The sequence below is a fragment of the Pezoporus wallicus genome, unplaced genomic scaffold (genome assembly GCF_028554395.1).
Source record: "Pezoporus wallicus isolate ANWC-B61680 ecotype Strahan unplaced genomic scaffold, APGP_CSIRO_Pwel_v1 contig_7162, whole genome shotgun sequence".
NCBI classification, from domain to species: Eukaryota; Metazoa; Chordata; class Aves; order Psittaciformes; family Psittacidae; genus Pezoporus; species Pezoporus wallicus.
In genome coordinates, this window is record NW_026641997.1 from 906,360 (window position 1) to 928,066 (window position 21,707).

The 21,707-nt window shown below is 37.4% G+C and overlaps 1 protein-coding gene across 12 annotated transcripts in view; it reads right to left on the reverse strand.

The window, feature by feature from the left end:
* ERCC6L2 (ERCC excision repair 6 like 2) overlaps window positions 1-21,707 on the reverse strand; it is a 69,042-nt gene that overhangs the window by 42,544 nt on the left and 4,791 nt on the right. For 10 of the 12 annotated variants that reach the window (XR_008974555.1, XR_008974557.1, XR_008974556.1 and 7 more), the window contains exons 3-12: window positions 20,670-20,789; window positions 18,932-19,125; window positions 16,993-17,154; window positions 15,542-15,749; window positions 13,989-14,129; window positions 12,350-12,463; window positions 10,761-10,880; window positions 7,470-7,541; window positions 6,203-6,348; window positions 1,432-1,527 (exon numbers count right to left, since the gene is read on the reverse strand). Coding sequence is in view for 9 of the 12 variants with exons in the window: in XM_057426435.1 (XP_057282418.1) it covers window positions 1,432-1,527; window positions 6,203-6,348; window positions 7,470-7,541; window positions 10,761-10,880; window positions 12,350-12,463; window positions 13,989-14,129; window positions 15,542-15,749; window positions 16,993-17,154; window positions 18,932-19,125; window positions 20,670-20,789 (1,373 nt within the window). In the remaining 3 variants the exon portion in view is untranslated. Of the gene's footprint in view, window positions 1-1,431; window positions 1,528-6,202; window positions 6,349-7,469; window positions 7,542-10,760; window positions 10,881-12,349; window positions 12,464-13,988; window positions 14,130-15,541; window positions 15,750-16,992; window positions 17,155-18,931; window positions 19,126-20,634; window positions 20,790-21,707 lie in introns of those variants that run through there. The other 2 variants (XM_057426440.1, XM_057426438.1) reach the window with 2 other exon arrangements.

Below are 21,707 nucleotides of genomic sequence, written 5' to 3' on the forward strand. Positions count from 1 at the left end.
ATTAAAAAACATTTTTATCTGTTAAAAAGAGAAAGCACTCCTACGAGTAGTAAAATAAATAAGTAAATAAAAATTCCAATAAAACTCTAGTACTCTAAAGCATTTATGAGTTGGTTGTGTTTTTTGCTAGTTTTTGTTGGGTTTATTTGGATTTTTTGTTTGGTTGGGTTTTTTACTTTTCCAAATTTTCCTCAGTATTTAATTCCCTTTACCCTTAGTTTTCAATATTTCTTCCAAGGTTTATCCAGTTGAAAAGTCTTTCTCCTAAGTTTGTATCACAAGGCCTGTCTCCCACCTCTCTTGAAAACACATCTTCCAATATGTTTTCTCAGTTGTGTTTTTTCACCACCCCATCCCGTGTTCCATCTGCTCTTGCATAAGGTATTCTCTTATTTGCATTATATAGGAGTTAGATCACAGGATTACTTGGGGCAGTCTGTTCTTTCTTAACTTTATAGATTACTTTGCAAGTCACAACATCACAAAACAGCTAATAAACAGGCAATGTTCTATCTAAATGGTAAATTCTGAGACTTCTAATAGATTATATTCCAAAAATTCAACAGAGGCTGATCCAATTTATAGAAATGTGATCTTACAAAGATTCTTTAAAAGCAGACCCTTTCAACAACACACATTGCTGAAACTGGTATTTCTCTTAGAAGCCAGAAAGACTCTTAAAATGGAATTCCGTAACTGGAAGGGACAACAGAAACAAGTTTATTTCTGCTCATGAAAATACACATGTATCTACTGAATTTACAAGGCTTCCAGTATTTTTTACCTCAGATATTCAAAAGTCTACCCTGAATTCCTAGGCAAGCATCTTACGGTCAAAAAGCCCTAAAAGAAAAATCCAGATTCCTGGAAACACTCCAATGGCATAATATCAGAGATGGGAGCGAGTGCTGAAGAGACACTAATCTCCACAAGTGTGAAGCAGAAAAGAGAATAAATTTTTTTTCAAGGATTCTGGAATTCAAAACATCACTTGAATGAGGGTCAACTACAATGCATTTTGTCTTGACAAACAGGAGAAATGCCATCCAGCTACACAGACACACACATTCTAGAGATCATGAAAAGTTACAGGAGCTACGGTTTGTTGTCTGCTTGGGTTTTGGTTTGGTTTTGTTTTTTTTCTGGTGGGGCGGGGGGGAAGGTGTGGTGTTGGTGTTGTGTTTTGGTTTGTTTGTTTGGGGTTTTTTATGACCCTACATAACAGTGCCACAAAAATAAAATGTAAAATAAGAAATAAATTTCAGGGTTTAAAATATCAACACTAAAAAAAAAACAACTTAGCTAGACATCTCTTACTATCTCATGGACAAGCAAGGCTATATGAAAAATTTCTTCCCCGAGGAAAATTCTAGTTGAACAAAGCTAAAGAAGAATACAACTTGGATTGAGTTCTGTATATTGAAAATATACCTGTCAATAGCTTGAAGATCGTTTGCTGGGTTCCATGTAGGATCAAACAGTATAACAACATTGGCACCAACAAAATTAAGACCCAGTCCACCAGCCCTAAAAATATAAAAAAGAAAAAATAGGACTATTTGACAGTAAGAAAAACAGAATTCCCTCTCCCCCACCCCACCCCATGTATTAATTTCACATTGACGTACCTTTCCCCTACATAAAAAAGACCACAATAGAGATACTGAAAATAGTGGGGTATAGCTTTGTGTTACTATTGTGTTAATAACCACTAAGTACTCAAATAACCACTGCTGTAGAATGCAGTCTTCTCTCTTAAGAAGTAGATTACAAACTGTATGACTAGCTGTGATAACCAACTGCTATCACTTTACTACAGTAGAAGCCCTGACTGTTACTTCATACCCACTAAGCCCTACACAGGTCTACTCCACCAACGATTTTACTGAAATTCATAACCACTTTCAGGCCAGTTAACATTACAGAAGAAGGAAAACTATAGCTTAAATAAGAGTCTGCATTAAACTTTGCTTCCTCTAATCCCAGTACATAGTTTCACAGTAATGCTATGCAGTTTCTACTAAAACGGTCATAGTCTAGGGTATGTCATATCTTTAAGAATTAACAATGGTCAGTTACTTGGACCTTGGCATATGCATAGCTGAATGTTTTATTTTGGAGAAATAAAAGTAAGGAAAACACCACTTTTCATTCAGCAACAAATCAGGCAAATAACAATTCTTTTCAACTGGTTCAACCAACACTCCTACAGGAAGAGACAAGATACTACACAAGCATGTACTAAATACTATTATTAATTTAACTATTAAAATAATTCTTCATATTGACATAGGCAGCACTAATTTTTAAGGGTGTTTTTTTCTGAGTGAAGTACTGCAAAATTGAAAATGTCAATCCCATTTAATTTATCAAGCACCTAGTTTTGGAAGATTGTATTTTGCACAGGGAAAGTTAAAATTTTCAGGTATAAGAATGAATGGAGACAGAAACTAAAAGCTTATGGAACGCCACCAGTTTTTGGTCTACATGGAATTCCTGTCAACATAAATACAGTTGCGGCCTCTTCCTTCCAGGTGTGGTGTGGTGTTGGGTTAGTTAAATCTGGAAAAAGAGAGGAAGTGGGAACCTGCCAATATTAACGGAGGTTTCCGGTGGATAAGCATTCTCAAAGTTTGAAATGCTGAATAAAAATCTTTGTACTTTTCAGAATACCTTACTGTATGTTGGATTTTGGTGTATTTCTTTTTTAGTGAAGACAGAATTCAGTCTCTCATCTTACCAAACCAGCCCTGCAGTCAAAGTGAAATATAAGTCAACATGTTTCTCCAATGCTTTTTAATAAAAAAATTGCAATATTTGGAACTGCAGTATGAATTATACCTCAGTGCAAAGCCTTAGCACAAGTAAATCAGACTGCCTATAAAAATTAACTGAATAGGCTACTTAGCTTTTTAAAGATTTTGTCTTTCGTTATTTTTAGGTATGTCACAAAAATTCAGATACTCCAAAATGGAAAAAAAAATGGCTGCTATATCCTTCATGGAGACAATGAATACAGTAATTAGTTTGTGCACACTAAATAGTATCTTCCATTTTAACTAGCTCTTAGTCACTACGGCAAGATGGTCCATGCAAATTACTGTAGTATGACTCAAATGAAGACCCCTACATGAAAGGTCCTATAACAGCTCTGTTACAAACAACAGCTTTGAAAAGATCATCTTACTTAAAACTGCACACTGTGTTAAATAAATGGCTTGGTTTTATAACCCATCACTGACAGCTTAATACCTCATTGTTCTAGAGAAAGGCTATCATGGAAAACCCAGTGAAACACTTTGTAATTTTAACCAAGGGTCTGTCTTTAATCATAGAATGGACTGGGTTGGAAGGGACCTTAAAGATCATCCAGTTCCAACCTCCATGCCATGGGCAAGGACACCTCCCACCAGACCAGGCAGCTCAAAGTCCTGGCCGATGTGGCCTTGAACACTGCCAGGATGGGGCAGCCACAAATTCTCTGGGAAGCCTCTGCCAGTGCCTCACCACTTGCACAGTGAAGAACTTCTCCCTAATATATATTCTAAATCTACCCTGCCATTTTAAAGCCATTTCTCCTCAACTGTCACTACAGGCCCTTGTAAAATGTCACTCTGCAGATTTCCTGTAGGCACCTTGTAGTTACCCGAAGAGTGCTCTAATGTCTCCCTTAGACTTCTCCAGAATGAAAAAACCCAGCTCTCCCAGCCTGTCTCAACAGGAGAGGAGCTCCATCCCCCAGGTTATCTTCATAGCCCTCCTCTGCACTTGCTTCAACAAGTTCACATTCTTCTTGTTATGGGGGCCCCAGAAGTGAATGCAAGACTCCAAGTGGGGTCCCATGAGAGCAGAGTGGGAAAATCACCTCCCTCGACCTTCTGGGTCACACTCCTTTTGATGCAGCCCAGCATACAGTTAGCTTTCTAGGCTGCAAGTGCACACTTGAGGAGCTCATGCTGAGCTTCTCATCAACCAACACTCCCAAGTCCTTCTCCTCAGTTCATAGCTGCTCTCAACTCATGGTCTATACTTAATGGTTTGATAGAATTGACAAGCTCTGTAGAAATCAATCATATTTTCTCTCAACACCCATAAAATATATTTATCCATATAGCTACATTAGTCATAGCTATCAATAAAGGTACTATGGCTACCTATGACTATGTTTAATACTACCAATAACTGCAAGACTTGAGGTCTTACTATATGGACATGCGGGATTTTTTGTTCGTGAGTTCTTTTTTTCACTTAAGGCTCCATTTCCCAGAAAACTCCCCAAGCAACTAAAATGAGGTTTTCCAAATGCCTGTGGGCTGTACCTAGCCAACTGAAGGCAGAAACAGTGCTTTAGTGGTAAAAAAAAAAAAGAATAGAAACTAGGAACACTGTAAATTTAACAGCGAAGTCACCACCACTCTCTGCTCTGTAAGCGGAATTTACAGATTGGTGCTTCCTGATTTAAAGTCGTATGTTGACTATGCCAGTGGAATATAATGGCAGACTCAAGATCACTGCGCAGGGAATTCACCCTTTGCAGATTGCATTCTACAGCCAAAAGACTGTGTATTTTCAGCAAAAATCAACATTTGGTTCTCCAAGCAATACGACTTTCAGAACACATACAGGTTGACTACACGGAACAGTTGGCCAAAACCAGACAGAAGCGTATGACCCAATTCTGTTAATTTACTATGTGTTGAGAAATAAAGAACATACTTGTTGTGGTTTAAGACCAGCTGGTAACTCAGCACCACACAGCTGCTTACTCACCTCCTGCTTCCCCGGGTGGGATGGGGAGGAGAATCTAAAGAACGTAAACCCCACGGGTTGAGATAAGAACAGTCCGGTAACTTAATACAAATACAAATGCTACAACTACTACTGCTACTACTACTAACAATAATAATGATAAGGAAAACAACAAGGGGAGAGAATATAAAACTAAAAAGGGAAAGGGGCAAAAAAAAAGCAATAAACACAAGTGATGCACAATACAATTGCTCACCACCTGCCAACCGATACCCAGCCCAACTCGAGCCATGAGCTGGCCTTTCGGGTGAGTCCCCCCAGTTTATATGTGCTGTGGTATGGAATACCCCTTTGGCTATTTCGGGTCTGGTGTCCTGTTTCTGCTTCCTCCCAGCTAATTGTGCCCCTCCTTATTGGCAGAGCATGAGAGACTGAAAAGACCTTTATCAGGTTAAGAGCTACTGAGCAGCAACTAAAACATACGTGTGTTATCAGGACTATTCTCAAACTGAAACCAAAACACAGCACAGTGCCAGCTACTACCGGAGGAAGAGAAAAAATTAAACTGTTACAGCTGAAACCAGGACAATACTGTAAAGTCCTATTGCCTGAAATGTGAGTAAGAGGGAAAATTAATCTTTTGTAGAGTAGCACTGGGATAAATCACCGATTTCCAAATGATTATTAAATTTCCAAAGGAAATATTAAAGCTGCTTCCATTACTGCCTATCAAGCAGGAAAAAAGATCACTTTGTGTTATCTGTGATAAACTACACAAAGTATCACCCCTTATGTTTTGCTTAGTAAACATTGGTTATAGTGACTGTGATTCCATCGTTGTTCCTTCCATTTATTCAGTGAATCAAGACTCATCTCAGGTACCACCAGCAGGTATAAAAAGCTCACCGGTCTCTCTATTCACAAGCTCTCATAACGAAGAGGAGAAAGTCCTTCTCTCTTTACCTCACCTTCATTTTTAGTCCCATGTAAATTAGTGGATGAGAACTGAAAAGGTTATGATTATATATCTAAACTAGACTGACAAAAGCACCAACTATGTGGTCTTTCCTAATGCTATCGATGCAGTTACTCCCTACAGTCTTCAGACACAAGGAACAAGAACTCATAAAGGTCTTACAGAAGTTGATGGCCAGGTTCCAGATTTGATTGAGAACACAAACAAATCAGTAAAACCATTTGAAACTAGGATTCAGAAGACTCACTTGCTTCAGATCTTAGAAATCCATTAAGCAGAGAAGAAGGGAAGGGAGGAAGCCTCCAAATATTATAGGAAGCTTTAGAGCACAGCAGTGAGTCTATGTCAACTAACAGATGAGAACAATTCACTTTCTCAGAAAAGTAATACTTCACAAGGTCATCAAGCAAAATACAGACTTATTTACTAAACATTAGGAAGGCAGAATGAAACAAATTTCAAGTTAAATTTTCTTACATTGTTGATACAAGACATATGTTAATTTCTTGAATACTGTTGAACTCTCTTACAATTCTCATTCTATCTTCTGATTTTGTATTTCCATCAAGTCTTCGGTAATCTAGCCCAGATGCCATACAGTATTGTTCCAGCACATCTAGCAACTGGGTGGGAAAAAAAGAAAGAGAAAAAAAAAAAAAGAAGGATGAAGTGCTTACTATTATCTTCTTAATTAACTTAATTACAGAGGACATGCTTCTGAAACAATAGGACATATTCTATTTTTAAGAGATCAAGAATTGAAAGTGAGAGCAAATCTTCATAATTTTTATATCAACACTGACTCTCTTTAGCTGCGATTCTACAGCACTCAAGGTGATCAGTATTGGTCTGCTGTGGTCTCACTCAATCCTCCAACCATGACTTTCTGTCCCACCCCTAAGGTATGCTGAATCAGTTTCTTCCAATAAACTGGAAGGCAACTTAAACAGTTTTCTACCATCTCGGCAAATTACAATGGCTTGAAATACAGTAGATGAGCACCAGGAAAAGCAGAACACTGGTATGCACAGTCAGAGTTCAGAGGAATGAAGTGAAAGAGAAAGACATGTGAACAAACACTTTGCTACTGCATCCAAATACTGAACTTGCAGTCTTTCTTGAAAAAAAAATTAAATATCAAAGACTAAGAACTGTCACTGATGCTATTATTTTTTAATACTTTTTAGTGCTATCATCACACATATTTAAGAAAATATGTATTTTAGCTTGCACCATTTCAGGAAACACATTACTCCTTAGCAAGAAACTCAAGAAGGTCTCCTAAAAGCAAAACGTGCATACACCTCTTGCTCTAGTTAAACAGTTTTAAGTTCAAACCAACTGATGAAGTTTCATGGCTGCTGATGCTCAAAAGCCAACAGATCAGAAAAATTTACCTATTTTAAGCGGCAACACAAAGGTTGTGGTATCCTTCAGTTGTACTTCACTGTGACACTGCTATAACACAAGACACACTAGCTGAACTCAGTATGAGCTATCTACACCTGAAGTAATACAACAGTTTTGAAAAGCTCTTAAGTAAGGCAGCAGTTTTTCGTTTGTTTTGCTATCACCATTTTTATCATGAACATGAGGTTTTCAACGTGGTTCTGGAGTACGTTGCACTGTCCTCATCATTATTACCCACAGCACAAAGAGAATGTAGTTGATAGCTGTCACCTCCAGGCTTTACACTTCAGAACTTGCTACTGTAGTTAACTGATAAAAATCATATGGAGCTCACCTTTGTGGAAAAGGAGAAAAGAAGAACTTTATCCTTGTTCCTTCGGAAGTGATTTAAAAGCTGCTGAAGGACCTGTAAATGAACCAGAGACTTTACCTACAGGTCATCTCACACACACTTACTTGTGTTTTCAGCATTTAAATATGCTACACCATAATTAATTGTTTGCAAAGCCAGAGTCATAACAAAAAAACTCTGCTAACACAATAAAAATGCCAAGCGTACATTTCTTCAGTGATGTATTTGGAACTCCTGCTGCAAAAAGGCAATAATACCACTAACAGGTAAATTCAAAAGCTATTTGTGTCAGTGCATCGACTGCAAAAAACGTTCCTTATCTCATGTGCTAGCTCAACTTATGAATCCTTGCATTTCACAAATGCACACAGTACCCTGAAAACATGAAGGCCTGTTTAAACTTTCTGTACTACATCTGAGCTCAGAACTGGAACTTGACTTCTTAAAATAATCAGTGAGATGTATGCCCCTCCTCATTCCCGCTCTTGCCTGTTGCTCTGTTTACAGTAGGATCCAGCTTCCCAGCGTCTGCACGGACCTTGAAATGCCAATAATCCGCCCACACACAAGGTTCTGCTGGTGGGGAAGCAAATAATCCAGAGCCTTGTATATAACAGTGATACTGTTATTTTCAAAGGAAGCATGTCCACATCTGGCAATGGCAGCTCCAGAGTACCATGCAGAAGCAATACACAAAGGGGAAAGTGGAATTTTCTGTACCAGGCCTGCAGCCTTCTCCCACTGGGCAATAAATATTTAAAAAATTGTATTTATTCAGTAATAAACATAACTGTTAATCAACACTGATTTCATTAAAAGCCTAACAAATCTTCCTCAACCAAATAATGATGACTGTTTATATTAATCTTACAATTCTGGATGGTATCTAGACTATAAAATATTAATTATACATCACTTACAAGCCTTTTTGTATGTGTTAGCCACACAGTTACAAGTGAAAACAAGGTAAAATGAGAGAATTTGCCTGGTTTGTACAAAAAGATATAATCCAGAATTTATTTTATTGGGGTAAGTCTGTATCAGGTAATTTAAAAGAGCTAAATGACTTATATTTGCATTTCAATTTAGCTACATTTGAATGTCAATTTACCAGTGACATTTTTTGAAAGTAGAAGGAATGTGGCTACTGTACTGTTGCTATTAAAGTACACAAATAATGAATTTTCTGTAAGAATACACACAAACAAATCCACCTGTTTTGTTTAAATAAAATGGATCAATGTCATGCCCTTTGAGATTTCAGGTATTTTGAAGAACAGCTCTGACTAAGAACGAAAAATGATGGGTTTGCACCAAAAAAGAAATAAAACCTATGTTTGTGCATCAACTCCTGAAAGTTAAATCTGAAAAAGACACACTTGATCAGACTCAAACAAAAGTAGAGTGCTCTTTTTAAGAGACCACATGAATTTAAATGTGTATCTCTTCATTATTATACACTGTGACTCGTCTGTGATGAAGTGGTACCTACCACATTTAAGAACACCTTGTCTGTATACAGATGCCCAAGTTAGCCTACAGTGTTTTTAGGCTTCAGAGCCACACCTGCCTGGGTTAAGGTTATGTTTAGCGGCAGAAGTTACTATAATTTGCAAGGTGCTCCGAAACACATACATATTTCTACTGAAATAATGATAATATGCTAGGTAAAAATAAGGTAACAGCCTCTGCTCTTTTGCCACCACAGTTATGCTCATACTCTGGCACTGCAATAGCAGAATCTTCTTCCTTACCACCCAAGATCACCACACACAAGCATAGGAAAAACCTTACTGCTACCAGCCAAGGTTACACCCAACCCACACAGCCACAGCCAGCTGCACCCCCAAGAAGTCCCTGCAGTCTGTGCTGTCCCAAAAGCAACTCAGACCTAAGCCATGGTGTGGAACAGATTCCTCTCAACAGGCAGATGATGGTGGGACCTCTGTCTTAACTCAGTCATTTCTGCTTGCCTGTGCTGTTTGCTACTCCGTCAAAACAGACAACCAAAATGTTGTCAGGCAGTGTTGGAGTGAAGGAGGCAAGAGCCTTAAGAGACAAATTTCTAGAGCAAGGAAAATTATTTTTAACCAATAAAAAAAGAGCCTCATAAGCACTACTGAAGATCACAGACTTCGTTTTTACAGGTATGTATTAAATATTTGCTGGTAATTTAACAATAAAGTTGCCTTCCATGAGATGACTAAGTGTTTATAACCAAGCTAATATGCAGGCCTCTCACATGGATGTAGTAACAGAAAAGAAAGATGTTGCTCACATAATAACAAATCAATAAAGTGATAACCACTACTCCTGCTACAAAAACGTGGCCCTGCCACTGCTTCCCTGAGAGTCCCAACTAGCAACTGTAATATGAAGATTTATAGAGAACAAAAATATAGCACACTCAATCCTGCATAGCTTCTCACCTCCAATTACTCTCAGGCCAGGAACGCTCCTAAACCTAGTATGGTTTTCTTTCTAATTAGCTATATTAAACGTCATTTCCAGTTATTCATCTTGTTCCCCTCTGAAACCAGAAAAAGTCACCATTTTTCAGGTAAGGAGCTTTACAGGTTTAGACTTAACACATTTTGTTCATCTTTAATGTGGCTATTACTAGCTTCATTTGATGTCTGAAGGGTTAGAAGACAAAATAAACACTCAGTACATCTTTGCCAGTTCCATGCTACTCACGAAAGTGCAGGTCCTTTTCAAATTCATTCTAAGACATTTTTTCCAGGCTGAAGAGCCACATTATATTTGGTTGTTTCTGTTCCACTGTACTGATCACCTTTGTGGCTCTTTCCTGAACCCTTCTCTGAACCTTTTCAAGGTCTAACAGATGCTTTTTGAGAGAAGGCACTGGAACTACCCACAATACTGAAGGTGTGCAGAAATCATTAAGCCCATAATGATTTTGTTTTGCTCCATTTCCCAAGTATTTCTGATTGCCACTGCACCAATGGTTTCATGGAACTCTGTCATAATATGACCCCAACCCCTTGAGTATAAGGGTAATTTCTGTGCCCATCACTGAATATGTGAAGGTTACATCTTAGATTATCTCAGATCACTCCTTCGAGTCTGCCCACAGACACCCTGATCCACGACAAGAGCTACCTGTTGTCACGGTAGCACGACATATTATTCACAAACAGAATTATTAAAAACCAACAACCATTAGGTGCACATTTTCTTATAAGCATCTACTATACTAGCAGACCTATTACTATTACCAACACTTCATTTTCCTCTAAAGAACATGTTTACCTTCATTTTTCCACTGTACTTTGGATCTGAAATGGTTTCAAAGGCTGCATCTTTGCTTAACTGCACAAAATCTGGAAAACTGGAAAATACTTGGCTGCACACCCGTTTGATATGTGCTTCCTGGAAAAAAAGCAGAAAGTTTGAGTAAGCACTAAAAATTACAGAACTACACTGGGAAACCAATAAGCCATACAAGGAGTCAAACAGGCTGAAACAAGTGCCCTGCTGAAGTAACTCAAGCAGAATGACTCTAGTGTTTTTATTCAGGTCTCTGCAAGAGTGCTGGATAAAACACCTCCTGTCTGTTTCAGTTTGCTTCATTTAAAAAGGACCTTAATCTGAAACCACAGATTCTAGTTACTACAGTAAGAGATGTCCAAAATTTCTTCTCCTGGAGAGAGACAGCAATAGGACTGGCCAGAATCATCAGCCTCAAGAACCCTGATGATCTGAGGTTTCCGTTACCTTACAGGTATGTATCAGTGTTTATTTCTCCTGACCCTCCTGCATACACCAACACATGAATTACATACTGTTCCACCAATATGACAAAAATAAAAATAAAAATATGGGGAATGCATTTAAATTGTTGTCCTGGGTTCAGCAGTGGCTGAAAAGCCACTACTAGAATTTGGGTAGCTCAGATCTTGACCACACACTCTAAGTCTACCTTTCCAGAAGAACAGAAAAGGTCTTGTGACTCACCTAAGAACAGCACATGTGACAGACTTTAATCCTAAAAGTAAGAAATACTACAAAATACCAGTTTCTTCAGTAAATTTGAGAGGTTAATAATTATGTACTCCTATACTGTTATTCCTGTGGCTATTTAAACTCTCAAATGTTACTACAACAAAAACTACATCCACAGTACAAAAAAAAACCAAACAAAAACAACCAACCAATGAAACAAACCAAAACAAAACCAATACGGGAAACATTTGGGTGTATACTGCATATAAGACTATGAATGCTAACAACACTCCCTAAAAAGCAAAACTGCTTTAATGGAACAAACTTGCCAGAATTAGCTAGGATTTTCCATTTCCATTCCTCTGTGGCTTCTGAGGTGAAGTGGCAACATCCCTTGATCCCTCTGCTCATTCTTGGATTTTAAGGCTCGCATACAATTGTTTTTAAAAACTGTGGGTCTTGTAGGTTAGCTGCCCCAGTAACAAGATAAACTGATACTGATCTCTCACTAAATATGAAGTACCACAGGAAAAAAAACAACACATTCTATTTGCTATTATTTATTTATTTGCACAAATATATTCCTTTTACTAGGCACTTGTCATAAATGGAGCAGAAATGCCAATATTATAAATGACTACAAATTACTCTCCCCTTTAAAGCTCTTCAGTGTCTATAACCCTTATTTTAAAATATGCATCAATTAAATGATATACAGAGAGCTGTTACACAACATTACAAGGGCTGCATTCTAAATTACTAAACGGAAAAGGAATTTGGCAATATATTTTAATGTCAGTTAGATAAAACTTAAAAAGGAGGCCAGCAGCAATTTCATTCAAAAGCTTTCATCCTTTTTTCCATTAGACCATCCTTTACATACTTCTGAGACTAACCTGCTGCTTGCTAGTGTTGTCTGTCTGCAGCAGTGCAGCATGATTTGCAACCTTCTGTAGAATTGTCAGGTAACTGAAGCGCAGCGACTTAATTGTTTCACCATAAGCGTTTTCCTACTCCCCATAAAAAAAACAGAAAAGAATGGTTATGCAAACAAATACTCCTGAAAATAAAAATTCATCTATAATAGCTGCTAGCTTTACAAGGTTTAATGCATTAGCGATTGTAAGTAGTACTATAATTGACCCCAAATAGATGTATACTGTATTTCTAACAAAAATTAAATGGCTTTTTTTTTCCACTCAGCTTTGTGATACTATTAACAGAAAACATCTTCTCAAAAAGAAAAACCCCACACCTATGTTCATAGTTCAATAAACACTTCAGATAGCACAGTATCTACAGAAATTACTAAAATAACCAAGAATTCCTCAATAGACAAAAAAAAAAAAAAAGACAAACTTTACAACTGATGCAAAAGTAAACCAAACCAGAAGTGTTTGTATGAATTCTTACGTAATGACTGCTAACTTTACAGCAAAAGTGTTTAAAGTTTTATAAACATCTCAAGTAACAAACAAAATATTCTACAATGCAGCAGCAACATCAGCTATTTTTCTGGTTATGGTTGCCTGATTCAACCAATATTTGTTTTCCTTTCAAGTTACTAAATTTCATGGTTAACTTTGGAATAAGACAGTCTTTAAGAGCACTTAAGTATCCGCAGGCGTGCTTACTGCCCTTTGTGAATCAAGTTCAATAACATTTTAATTTTTCTACAAGACATCATGAGAAACAAAAGTCTGCAAAGAACTAATGCTTATAACCATGAAATATTAAACAGGCTGGTTGGAAGACTGTTTTAAAAGAATAATGTGAAGACTGAATAAGCTACATCATTTGGAAAAAAAAAAAAAAAAAGGCCAAACAAAAAACAACAAAGACACCCACAACATGAGGATCAAAACAGGCCAGAAGGAGAACAGGGAGATGCAAGTACAAGACATATGCTTCTAAATGCTTAAGATGTGTTTAATCCGAGTGACATGGGCAAAACAAACCCAAAGCTGGACTTGTTGAATGCTAATGAAGTCCACGGAAGACAGAAGAAATCTGCAAAGCTGCTACTACTGAACAAAGTTCTGCTTGCGCTCTATGGTTACTGTCAGAGTTCTCCTTTAAATGATGCAAAGCAAAGCACATGTTTATTGGCACAGAAAGACAATCCAACTGCAGTTGTTATGCAAAGCCCAGCAAACTGCTAGGTCCAGAATGCCTCTGGTTTGCAGTTTCTGCACAGACTGCCTGAGGCACATGGGAGCAGTATGCCCGACACATCCTGAACATGCCAATGCAATACCCACGCCAACATCAACTATATCACAGGTGGACTTAAGGCAAAGATCCAGAATTTACTGCATAAACACCTGCTTGGGGCATGCAAAACAGCTCTGCTGTGATCCCAAAGTGCCTAACACCATGATGCTCCTGATGCAGCCACCCCTGTTTCCAGTCAGGCCTTCCCAAACAGATGGCTTATGAGCATGCAATCATTTCAATCAGCATTTCATCGGCACCGAGTCTCTGGAGAAAATCAGAAAGATTACATTCTAAAATCCAAACAGTTCAAGTCCTTACTTTGTAACAACAGTTCTTTCTTTTACGACCACTGTTGCAGCTGCAGGGCTCTCCTGCTCGTAATACTAAGCTCACATCCTCTGTCTCTAGCACAGCCTGGTACACTGCTTTCTGGAATTCAGTGAGAGAACAGTACACCATCTGCCAAAGAGAAACCCCCAAAACACAATTTCATGCAGCATGTAATGAAAAGCAAAAGAGTACTGAATCAAAAAAAATACACCATAGGAGACAAAGTAGCAAACAAGATTATATTTGCTCAAGTAGTTACAGAAAATTATTCTGCCGCCAAATTAAAAAATGTGGATCTTGACATCGTAACAGCATTAAATTGTAGCCAAAAATGTATGCATACTTCTTTTATCACCTCCCAGAATTCTAGAGAGTATCAATTTCAAGCTACAAGAACCTGCTGCTAGGTTTCTATAAACCTTTCGATATGGTTCTTGTAGAGGTGGAAAAAGTAAGAGAAATAAACACGTAACTGTAATTGTGGACTTCCCTCTGCTTTGCCAGTTGCTTAATTTTCCCTTTCTTTCCTCTTTTTAGGCACTAGCTGCTGTAGGGCACTACCACAGGCAGGGCAAAGAGAATAAGGAATGAGAAGGCAAGGATCTATACAGTGCTATGGCCAAAACTCTTATCCCTCTTCTTAGAGACCATGGGTGGCATCTCCATGACATCTTTAGCCTTAGCAGCAGGAGACAGAAATCCTAAGATCATTCCTTAACCTAGGCTACCCACACAGCAGCAGCACCATGCTGAGCTATAATAATAAAGCAGTAACTTGAACATATACTCACATTAACAAGAGAATAAAAAGAATAAAACCTGCTAGATTTAGAAAAAGCAACTGACTGATGTTTGTGTTAATCTTTCCTTCCAAAGACAGCTTAGATGACATTATTATACACTAAGGATGAAGAATAAATACCAAATTTTGAAAAAAAAAACAAACAGCTGCAAACTAATGTATTTGTCTATTTAGAAGGAAAGCACAAGTATGTGCAATAAGAATTTATCAGAATTCTCAGCTATAGTCATAAAGTATTATAACTTCGTATAATGATTACAATGAACAGGATCCCAGACCTATCAACAATCAGGATTTAGGGTTTTCTTTTATTTAGTGATCAGAACTGAGGGAATTAAAAATAAAAACCTAAAAACATATAGTTCAACGCACAAGGTGTTAAGCTGCAAATTCTGAAGTCCTACATAGAATTGAGAGATTTAGATACACTGTACTGGCTTTGCACAGATAAGTGCAAAAGTGCACATAAAATAGATGTATAAATCACTAGTCAGAAGTCTAGCTGAGCATTTTCATGCTTGATTAACTCCATTTCAACAAGCAATCATTGTAATTATGTGAACAAAGCACACTACTGCATGTGCATTTTTTCCAAGGCTCTGGATTATTCTTAAATTTGTAAGTCCAAGACAGAAACATAAACTACTACAGGCATGATGAAAGAGAGAAAACACAACAAAAACAAAAAAGAAGATATATATTCATTAATACTGTATTTCAAAACTGCAGGCACTCTTACTCTGTCCTCCTTTTTTGGCAACTGATCACTGATAAGTGCTTTGCTTCTTCTCAGAAACCAGCCAGACATTTTTCTTGCTAGCTCCACCATGGCCTTACGACCTGTTGCTAGCTCTCTTTTACTTGCAGTGTGCCTCTGGCCATGCTCCACTGGATCAGAAAACTTCTTCTTGAAGTGTACTCTGCTACCCAAAAGTCCTGGTACAGCCCTATAAAAAAAACCAAAAGGGTGTGGAGGGTGGCATGTGCGCAAAGGAATAACAGCATTTTCTTTACTCTAAGGCAGTCTCCCTTTTTCCATTAATTAAAAGCATACATGAATTTTTTCTGCACAACAGCAAGAGATCTTAGAAAAATAAATAAAAATTGTGTATATAGATAAAAACATATACTACTTCCAGATATGCCATTTTTTTTTATCTGCCTTCTGTGACCCTTAAACATTAAGAGATTCCCCTTAAGAAAAGAGTTGTTATCTCCAGAAAAACAAAAGCTCATCAGACTAACAGAAGTCACAAGTATACAAAACCTCTAAACTATCAGACCATTACTGTTCTGGAGCCTGAACTGGAAACTAAGCAGTCATGTTCTCATTTTTTACTGTTTTTCTTAGAATCACATTATGCAGATATTAAAATTTACTAAATAAAATCTTAGGATACCCAACAGCAAAAAGGGTTTGGTAATCACTGGCAGCTTTACATATTGGAAAAATTTATTAACAATATCAGCATAGTCTTAATGGACTGGATGCAACACTAAGCTTACTGTCAAAATATTTTCTTCTCCATATTTCAATTCACTACATATATCCCTATATTTAAAGTATGTTTGCTCTGTTCCTCCTCTGTAGAGGATCTCCAGAAAGTCTCCTACGTTTCAATTTCTATCTAGGGCTCGTTTCACCCCTCCCGCTCCATTTTCCTGGAGAAAACTACTGCTTTGCAATTATGTGCACTTGTGTGTTTTGCAAAACAGTAAGATATCGTTACTTTCATCTTCTAAATAAGTCAGAATGACCTGCACATATTGGACAGAGCAAATGCACAACAGTGTTCAAACTTCTGTAATGATTCTCCATCTACCCTGTGGAGGTCAGAAGGACGGAAAAGTCTGTCCTTGGAAAAGGAAGGTAAACATGGAGGGCAGGAGGGGGATGGGTAGCATTTTAACTGCTTCCTATATTCCCCAAAGAAGCCAGATCTGAGATGCTCCAAATGTACTAAATAACAGAAAAACTCATATCAGGAGCTTACCTCTGCAGACGCAGTGGAAAAACATACTTACATACTGACAAAACACTGTTTTTTTGGGGGGAGGATTACAACTTGTTGGGTTTTCTGACACAGATGGGTCCATATCATCCATCTCCTTCCCAGCCCCACCACATGGTTAACATACAGAGATGTTTGCCCATAAAAAAAATAAAAAAATAAATAAAACTTTATTTACCAGTCCATAACACACCAAAGTTCCTTCATATTGTTCTGAAGAATGGTTCCAGTAAGACCAATGCGAACGCTGCATTTTAATGACTTCATGGTTTGAGCTATTTGAGCCTTTGGATTCTTGATTCTATGTGCTTCATCCACTATTACAGCAGACCATTCTACGCTGCAGATCAACAAAAAATACTGTGTTAACTGAAATTGCTTATCCCATCATTCCACATGAAGTCAGCCACACAAGCCACACACTATTGCTTTTTGATTGCATTACACTACTCAGTTTCTCTATAGTCTGTTTGTTTAATAAATTCAACTGCCATAGTTGAGTATAATGGCTAAACTACATAGCCAAATAAATGAACTAATGCTAAATGTATCAAATGCTTTCTCTGAAGAAAGCAGTTTTCAGTATCTGGAGCAATCAATCCAGCATATCTCACCAGCACTAATTTCGCTCATAAGTAAGAGTTAGAAAAATTAAATCTCTGAAGATAAACTACTGAAAGATGCTTAATGCAGGTATGCTTCATTTTCCCAATGAAAACTATCCAGTGTAACTAGAAGTAGACTGAAAGCACTTCAATCTGCATGGTGCTCTACATCACTCAACTTCTTCATTATGTGTATGATATCAATATGGCAGAGGAGTTTAAATATTTTGTGATTTTGCAACTAGGAAAAACGTATCTAGAAGCAAGAACTGAAAGGTATTTTGCAGCTGATTTCAAGCATAAAACTCAGAGGTAGAATGACCTGTATGTATCCTGTGATACTAATTTATCAAGTACGTAGGAAGAGATTTGTTAACTGTATGAGACTGCTTTATATATATATGAATGCATATTTCACGACAAAATCATATCCACTTCAATAATATTTCAGACTCCAAAAAGCTGAAACAGACATGCTTAGGAAGAAACCCCTCTCCTGAATGGGCTGCATTTAGTTCACTAATCTGAAAGCCAAACTTGTGGCATTTGTGATGCCTGTTAAATACATTCTTTCATATCTAAGTTCCTTATGTGCTAAGATCTGCTAAAAATTGGGAGTTTCTGAAGAGGGTCCAACAAACTATTATATATTAGCTCCTTCAACTTAACCTCTCACTATGTGGATGTACACGCATAACTGATCCCATGTATTCTTCTCCACAATAGTTAATTACTTAAGACCAGTTGAGACCAATCCATCATTCTAGTTAAGCAAGACACATAACCTCTCCCAGCATCAAGGTCATACGCTCATCCAGCCACATGCTCTGTAGAAACAGAGTATGGGTAAATCTGTATGCTGCAGCAACGTATTTGGAAGCTGTTGGTCAGATCTGTTCTGCATATATACCTATTTCCTGAACATAGCCAAAGGAAAGGCAAAACTCCTAGTTTGAAAATCCTGACAGCCATGAAGAAATAAAGTAGCATATCTAATACATCCACTGTCAGAAAGACCTTGATTCTACTAAGTCCATCAGGTATTTAAAACCATACACACACAAATATACATCTTTTATCTCAAGTTTCAGACTCAAGGATTTCCTGAAGCTGGTGAAAAATGCAGTAACAAGGAAAATGCACATTTTGAACATTTGCTAAAAATTCCAGATTTTTACCTTATACTAAAAGACAGAAAATATCTTCTGCATATCTTTTAGCAACCACCTGTTTTCAGACAAGCAATTCCTATGCCTTTTAGAGACACTTCATGAATGGTGTAGACTACCTTTAAGAAAACTATTCAATTAGTTAGTTTTCCTGAGCATCCCATAATAAAGATAACAGGGTAAACCCTGCAAAGACAGTTAAATGAGATTTTCCTCTTCAGCACAGTGAGTCATTGAATTTAACAGTATATATATCACACAGAAAGAATAAGTACTTGCAAAGAATAATGCAAAACAATATAGTTAAAATTCTGTGTGTAGAAAAATACATTAAAATCATTACCTGTTAAATTCATCCAAATACAGGCGAAGCACCTCATACGTTGTAAGGGCAACTTCACATTTCCCTTGCTTGATGCGACTGAAGTCATCATCTTTTTTACTGCCATGTAAGACACAGACCTTAAAGTACCCCCATGCGTCTAACTCATCCTTCCAGTTGTAAAGCACTGAAAGAGGGGCCACTATGAGGAAAGTCTGAAAATAAAGATGTTACAGTATTACTGGAAAAACTGCAACTTAGCACTTCTTCCTCAATAACAGAAAGCAAAAGCATGATATCTATTTTACTGATTTCAACACTTTGAACAACATGTCTAATTCTGTCACTTTAAAGCATATACAGAAAATACCTGAAGAATCACTACAAATTCAAAAGTAATCAGTTTACTCACAGTTTGTGAATAATACAGAAGTACTGTATGTCAATAATACAAATGTACTGTAACACTAAACAAACCCCACAAAGTAGTGTTAATTACTCAAACTACACTCTAAAAACTGCAATAAGACATACACTACCACTTTGCTTTGCTATAGCATCTATATGTTATAAAATGTTTTACAGATGGAGAAAATACAAGGATGAAGAGGGTAAGCAGCTTCCTCCAATCCACAAGTCATCATATGACTTCAAAACAGAAAGACATGAAAAGGCTTTAAAAATGTAAGACAGATCATACAACTGATTTAATATCGTGGAATAATAAAATCAGTGAGGTGGGAAGGGCTCTCAAGAAGTTTCTAGTCTTAACATTCTGGTCAAAGCAGCGGTAACACTGAATTAAGAACAAGTATTAAGTGCGCCCTCAGTTCAGGTCTTCAAATCCCCGCAGGGATGGGAGTGGTCTACAACCTCTCTCTGTAACCTCCTTCAGTACTTAATGGCCTCAAAGTGAAACTCTTTCTCTTATTACCAGTCAGGAGTGTTCCTTGTTTGTTTTTATTTGTTTGGTTGTTTTTCTTCTTTTATGTCAAGTGCTACCCCTTCACTTTTTCCTCTTTGCCTGTATGTCCTGAGAAACCCGTATCCATTCCTCAGAGAGCCATAGTCATATGAACAGCACTGCCAAATATTCCAATTTTTTCAATATGATAAAAACAGTACTCAAAACCAGAAATTCCTTAAGTCATATGCTGGGTAAAATTAAAACAATCTTCAGATTTCTCTCATTCACACAGAGCTTTTAAATGTATCTTTACTAGCTCTAATCAAATACAGGTCCTTGGATCATCAGTCTAACTCCAGAAATTATGACAGTCATTCAAGAAAACATGTGCAGTCACAAGAATATTAACAAATAAATTTTCCAAATATATACGTTCACCTTAATTATTTACATATCCTGTTAATACATGTGCATATGCTTTTTTTACTTGAGAAACACAATCCCACAAAACTGTAGTTTTCTATTCACTGACAGGGGCTTTTCAAATTACTCTAGCCACAGATGTCATACAGGTATTTCCAAACGTTTTGTGTTAGTGCTGATCAACAGTTTTACCAGATTCAACAGTAACAGTTAAACAATGCACTATGACAGTCTGGAAAACTGAAGGTTTCCCTAGCACTACTATGAAGACCATGAGCCCTTATTCTGCCAAATTAGCTGAATTTTAAAAATAAGTATGCATAAACTCCGAAAGCAAGCAAAAAAAATGAAAAAAAAAAACCAAAACACAACAACTCCAAGTATTGCCTTTTACCAAAATCCTTAAGCTTGTATCACTAAAAGCTGTACCTTCTTGGGGTTACACTTGGGTTCTTTTTTCATTGTCCTCAGTAAAAAATCTGGCATATTATTTTCAATATCCTCACGTGTTCCCTTTTTGTGCAACACTGCAGCCAAAAACGAAATGACCTTGAGGAAGAAAACAATTCTCAGTGATTATGTACAAAAACGCAAGCAGAAACTGAGGGAGATCCACTGAAAAACAAACAAACAAACAAACAACCCCCCCCCCAAAAAAAAACAACAAAAACCCCAAAAAATAACCCAAAACATTTAGGACAAGATCTTGGATGGGATGTTGTAAAGTAGTTTGGATCGGAGTTGGGATTTTGTTTGGGGGGTTTTGTGTTAAATCGATCTAATTTTTAAAATAGGAACCCCTTCCCTTGGAGAATCCTGAATTCACAATAAGAGCAACTAGTTGCTCTATTTCACTCGTTCATCCACTAAGTGGAAAAGTCCCCAAAACACACAAGAGACTATGAATGAACTCAGAAAACCTAAAACTGAGGTATGCCTTGCAGTTTTCCATTTTCAGGATGATACTTGACTCAGTAGCAAAAAAGAAGGAAGAGATACTTGCTTAATATCTCTTACGGAGAAGTATACTCCCCACTATACTTCTGAAAAAGCAAGAGGTTTAAACTAGAGCTTAATTTAACAATTTTCACTAGTATGTTGCTTCCTGTATACTCCATTCCTTCCAATTCCTGTCATTAACTTCAAAACCAGCTCTTCCTGTTGTGTTTAGGCTTCACTATCTTATCTGTCCCAAAACAGTCAAGGTGATTTTCCTTTGATTATGATTAAGGCATTCATTATTATACACCACAGCAAGGACAAACATCCCCGCATAGGCTATTACAAACTTCTCCCATGACAATCCAAAACAGGAAGAAGGCACAGAGACTGGCCAGTACGTGCATTATTGATGAAATCCACTTGGGATAAAAGGTATCATGGGGCTAAGCAGGAGCAAGGACCAGATGCATCATCAGAGGGGTGCCCTTCTTTTGAAAACTCAACAGGCTGCCTTTACTCTGAGCA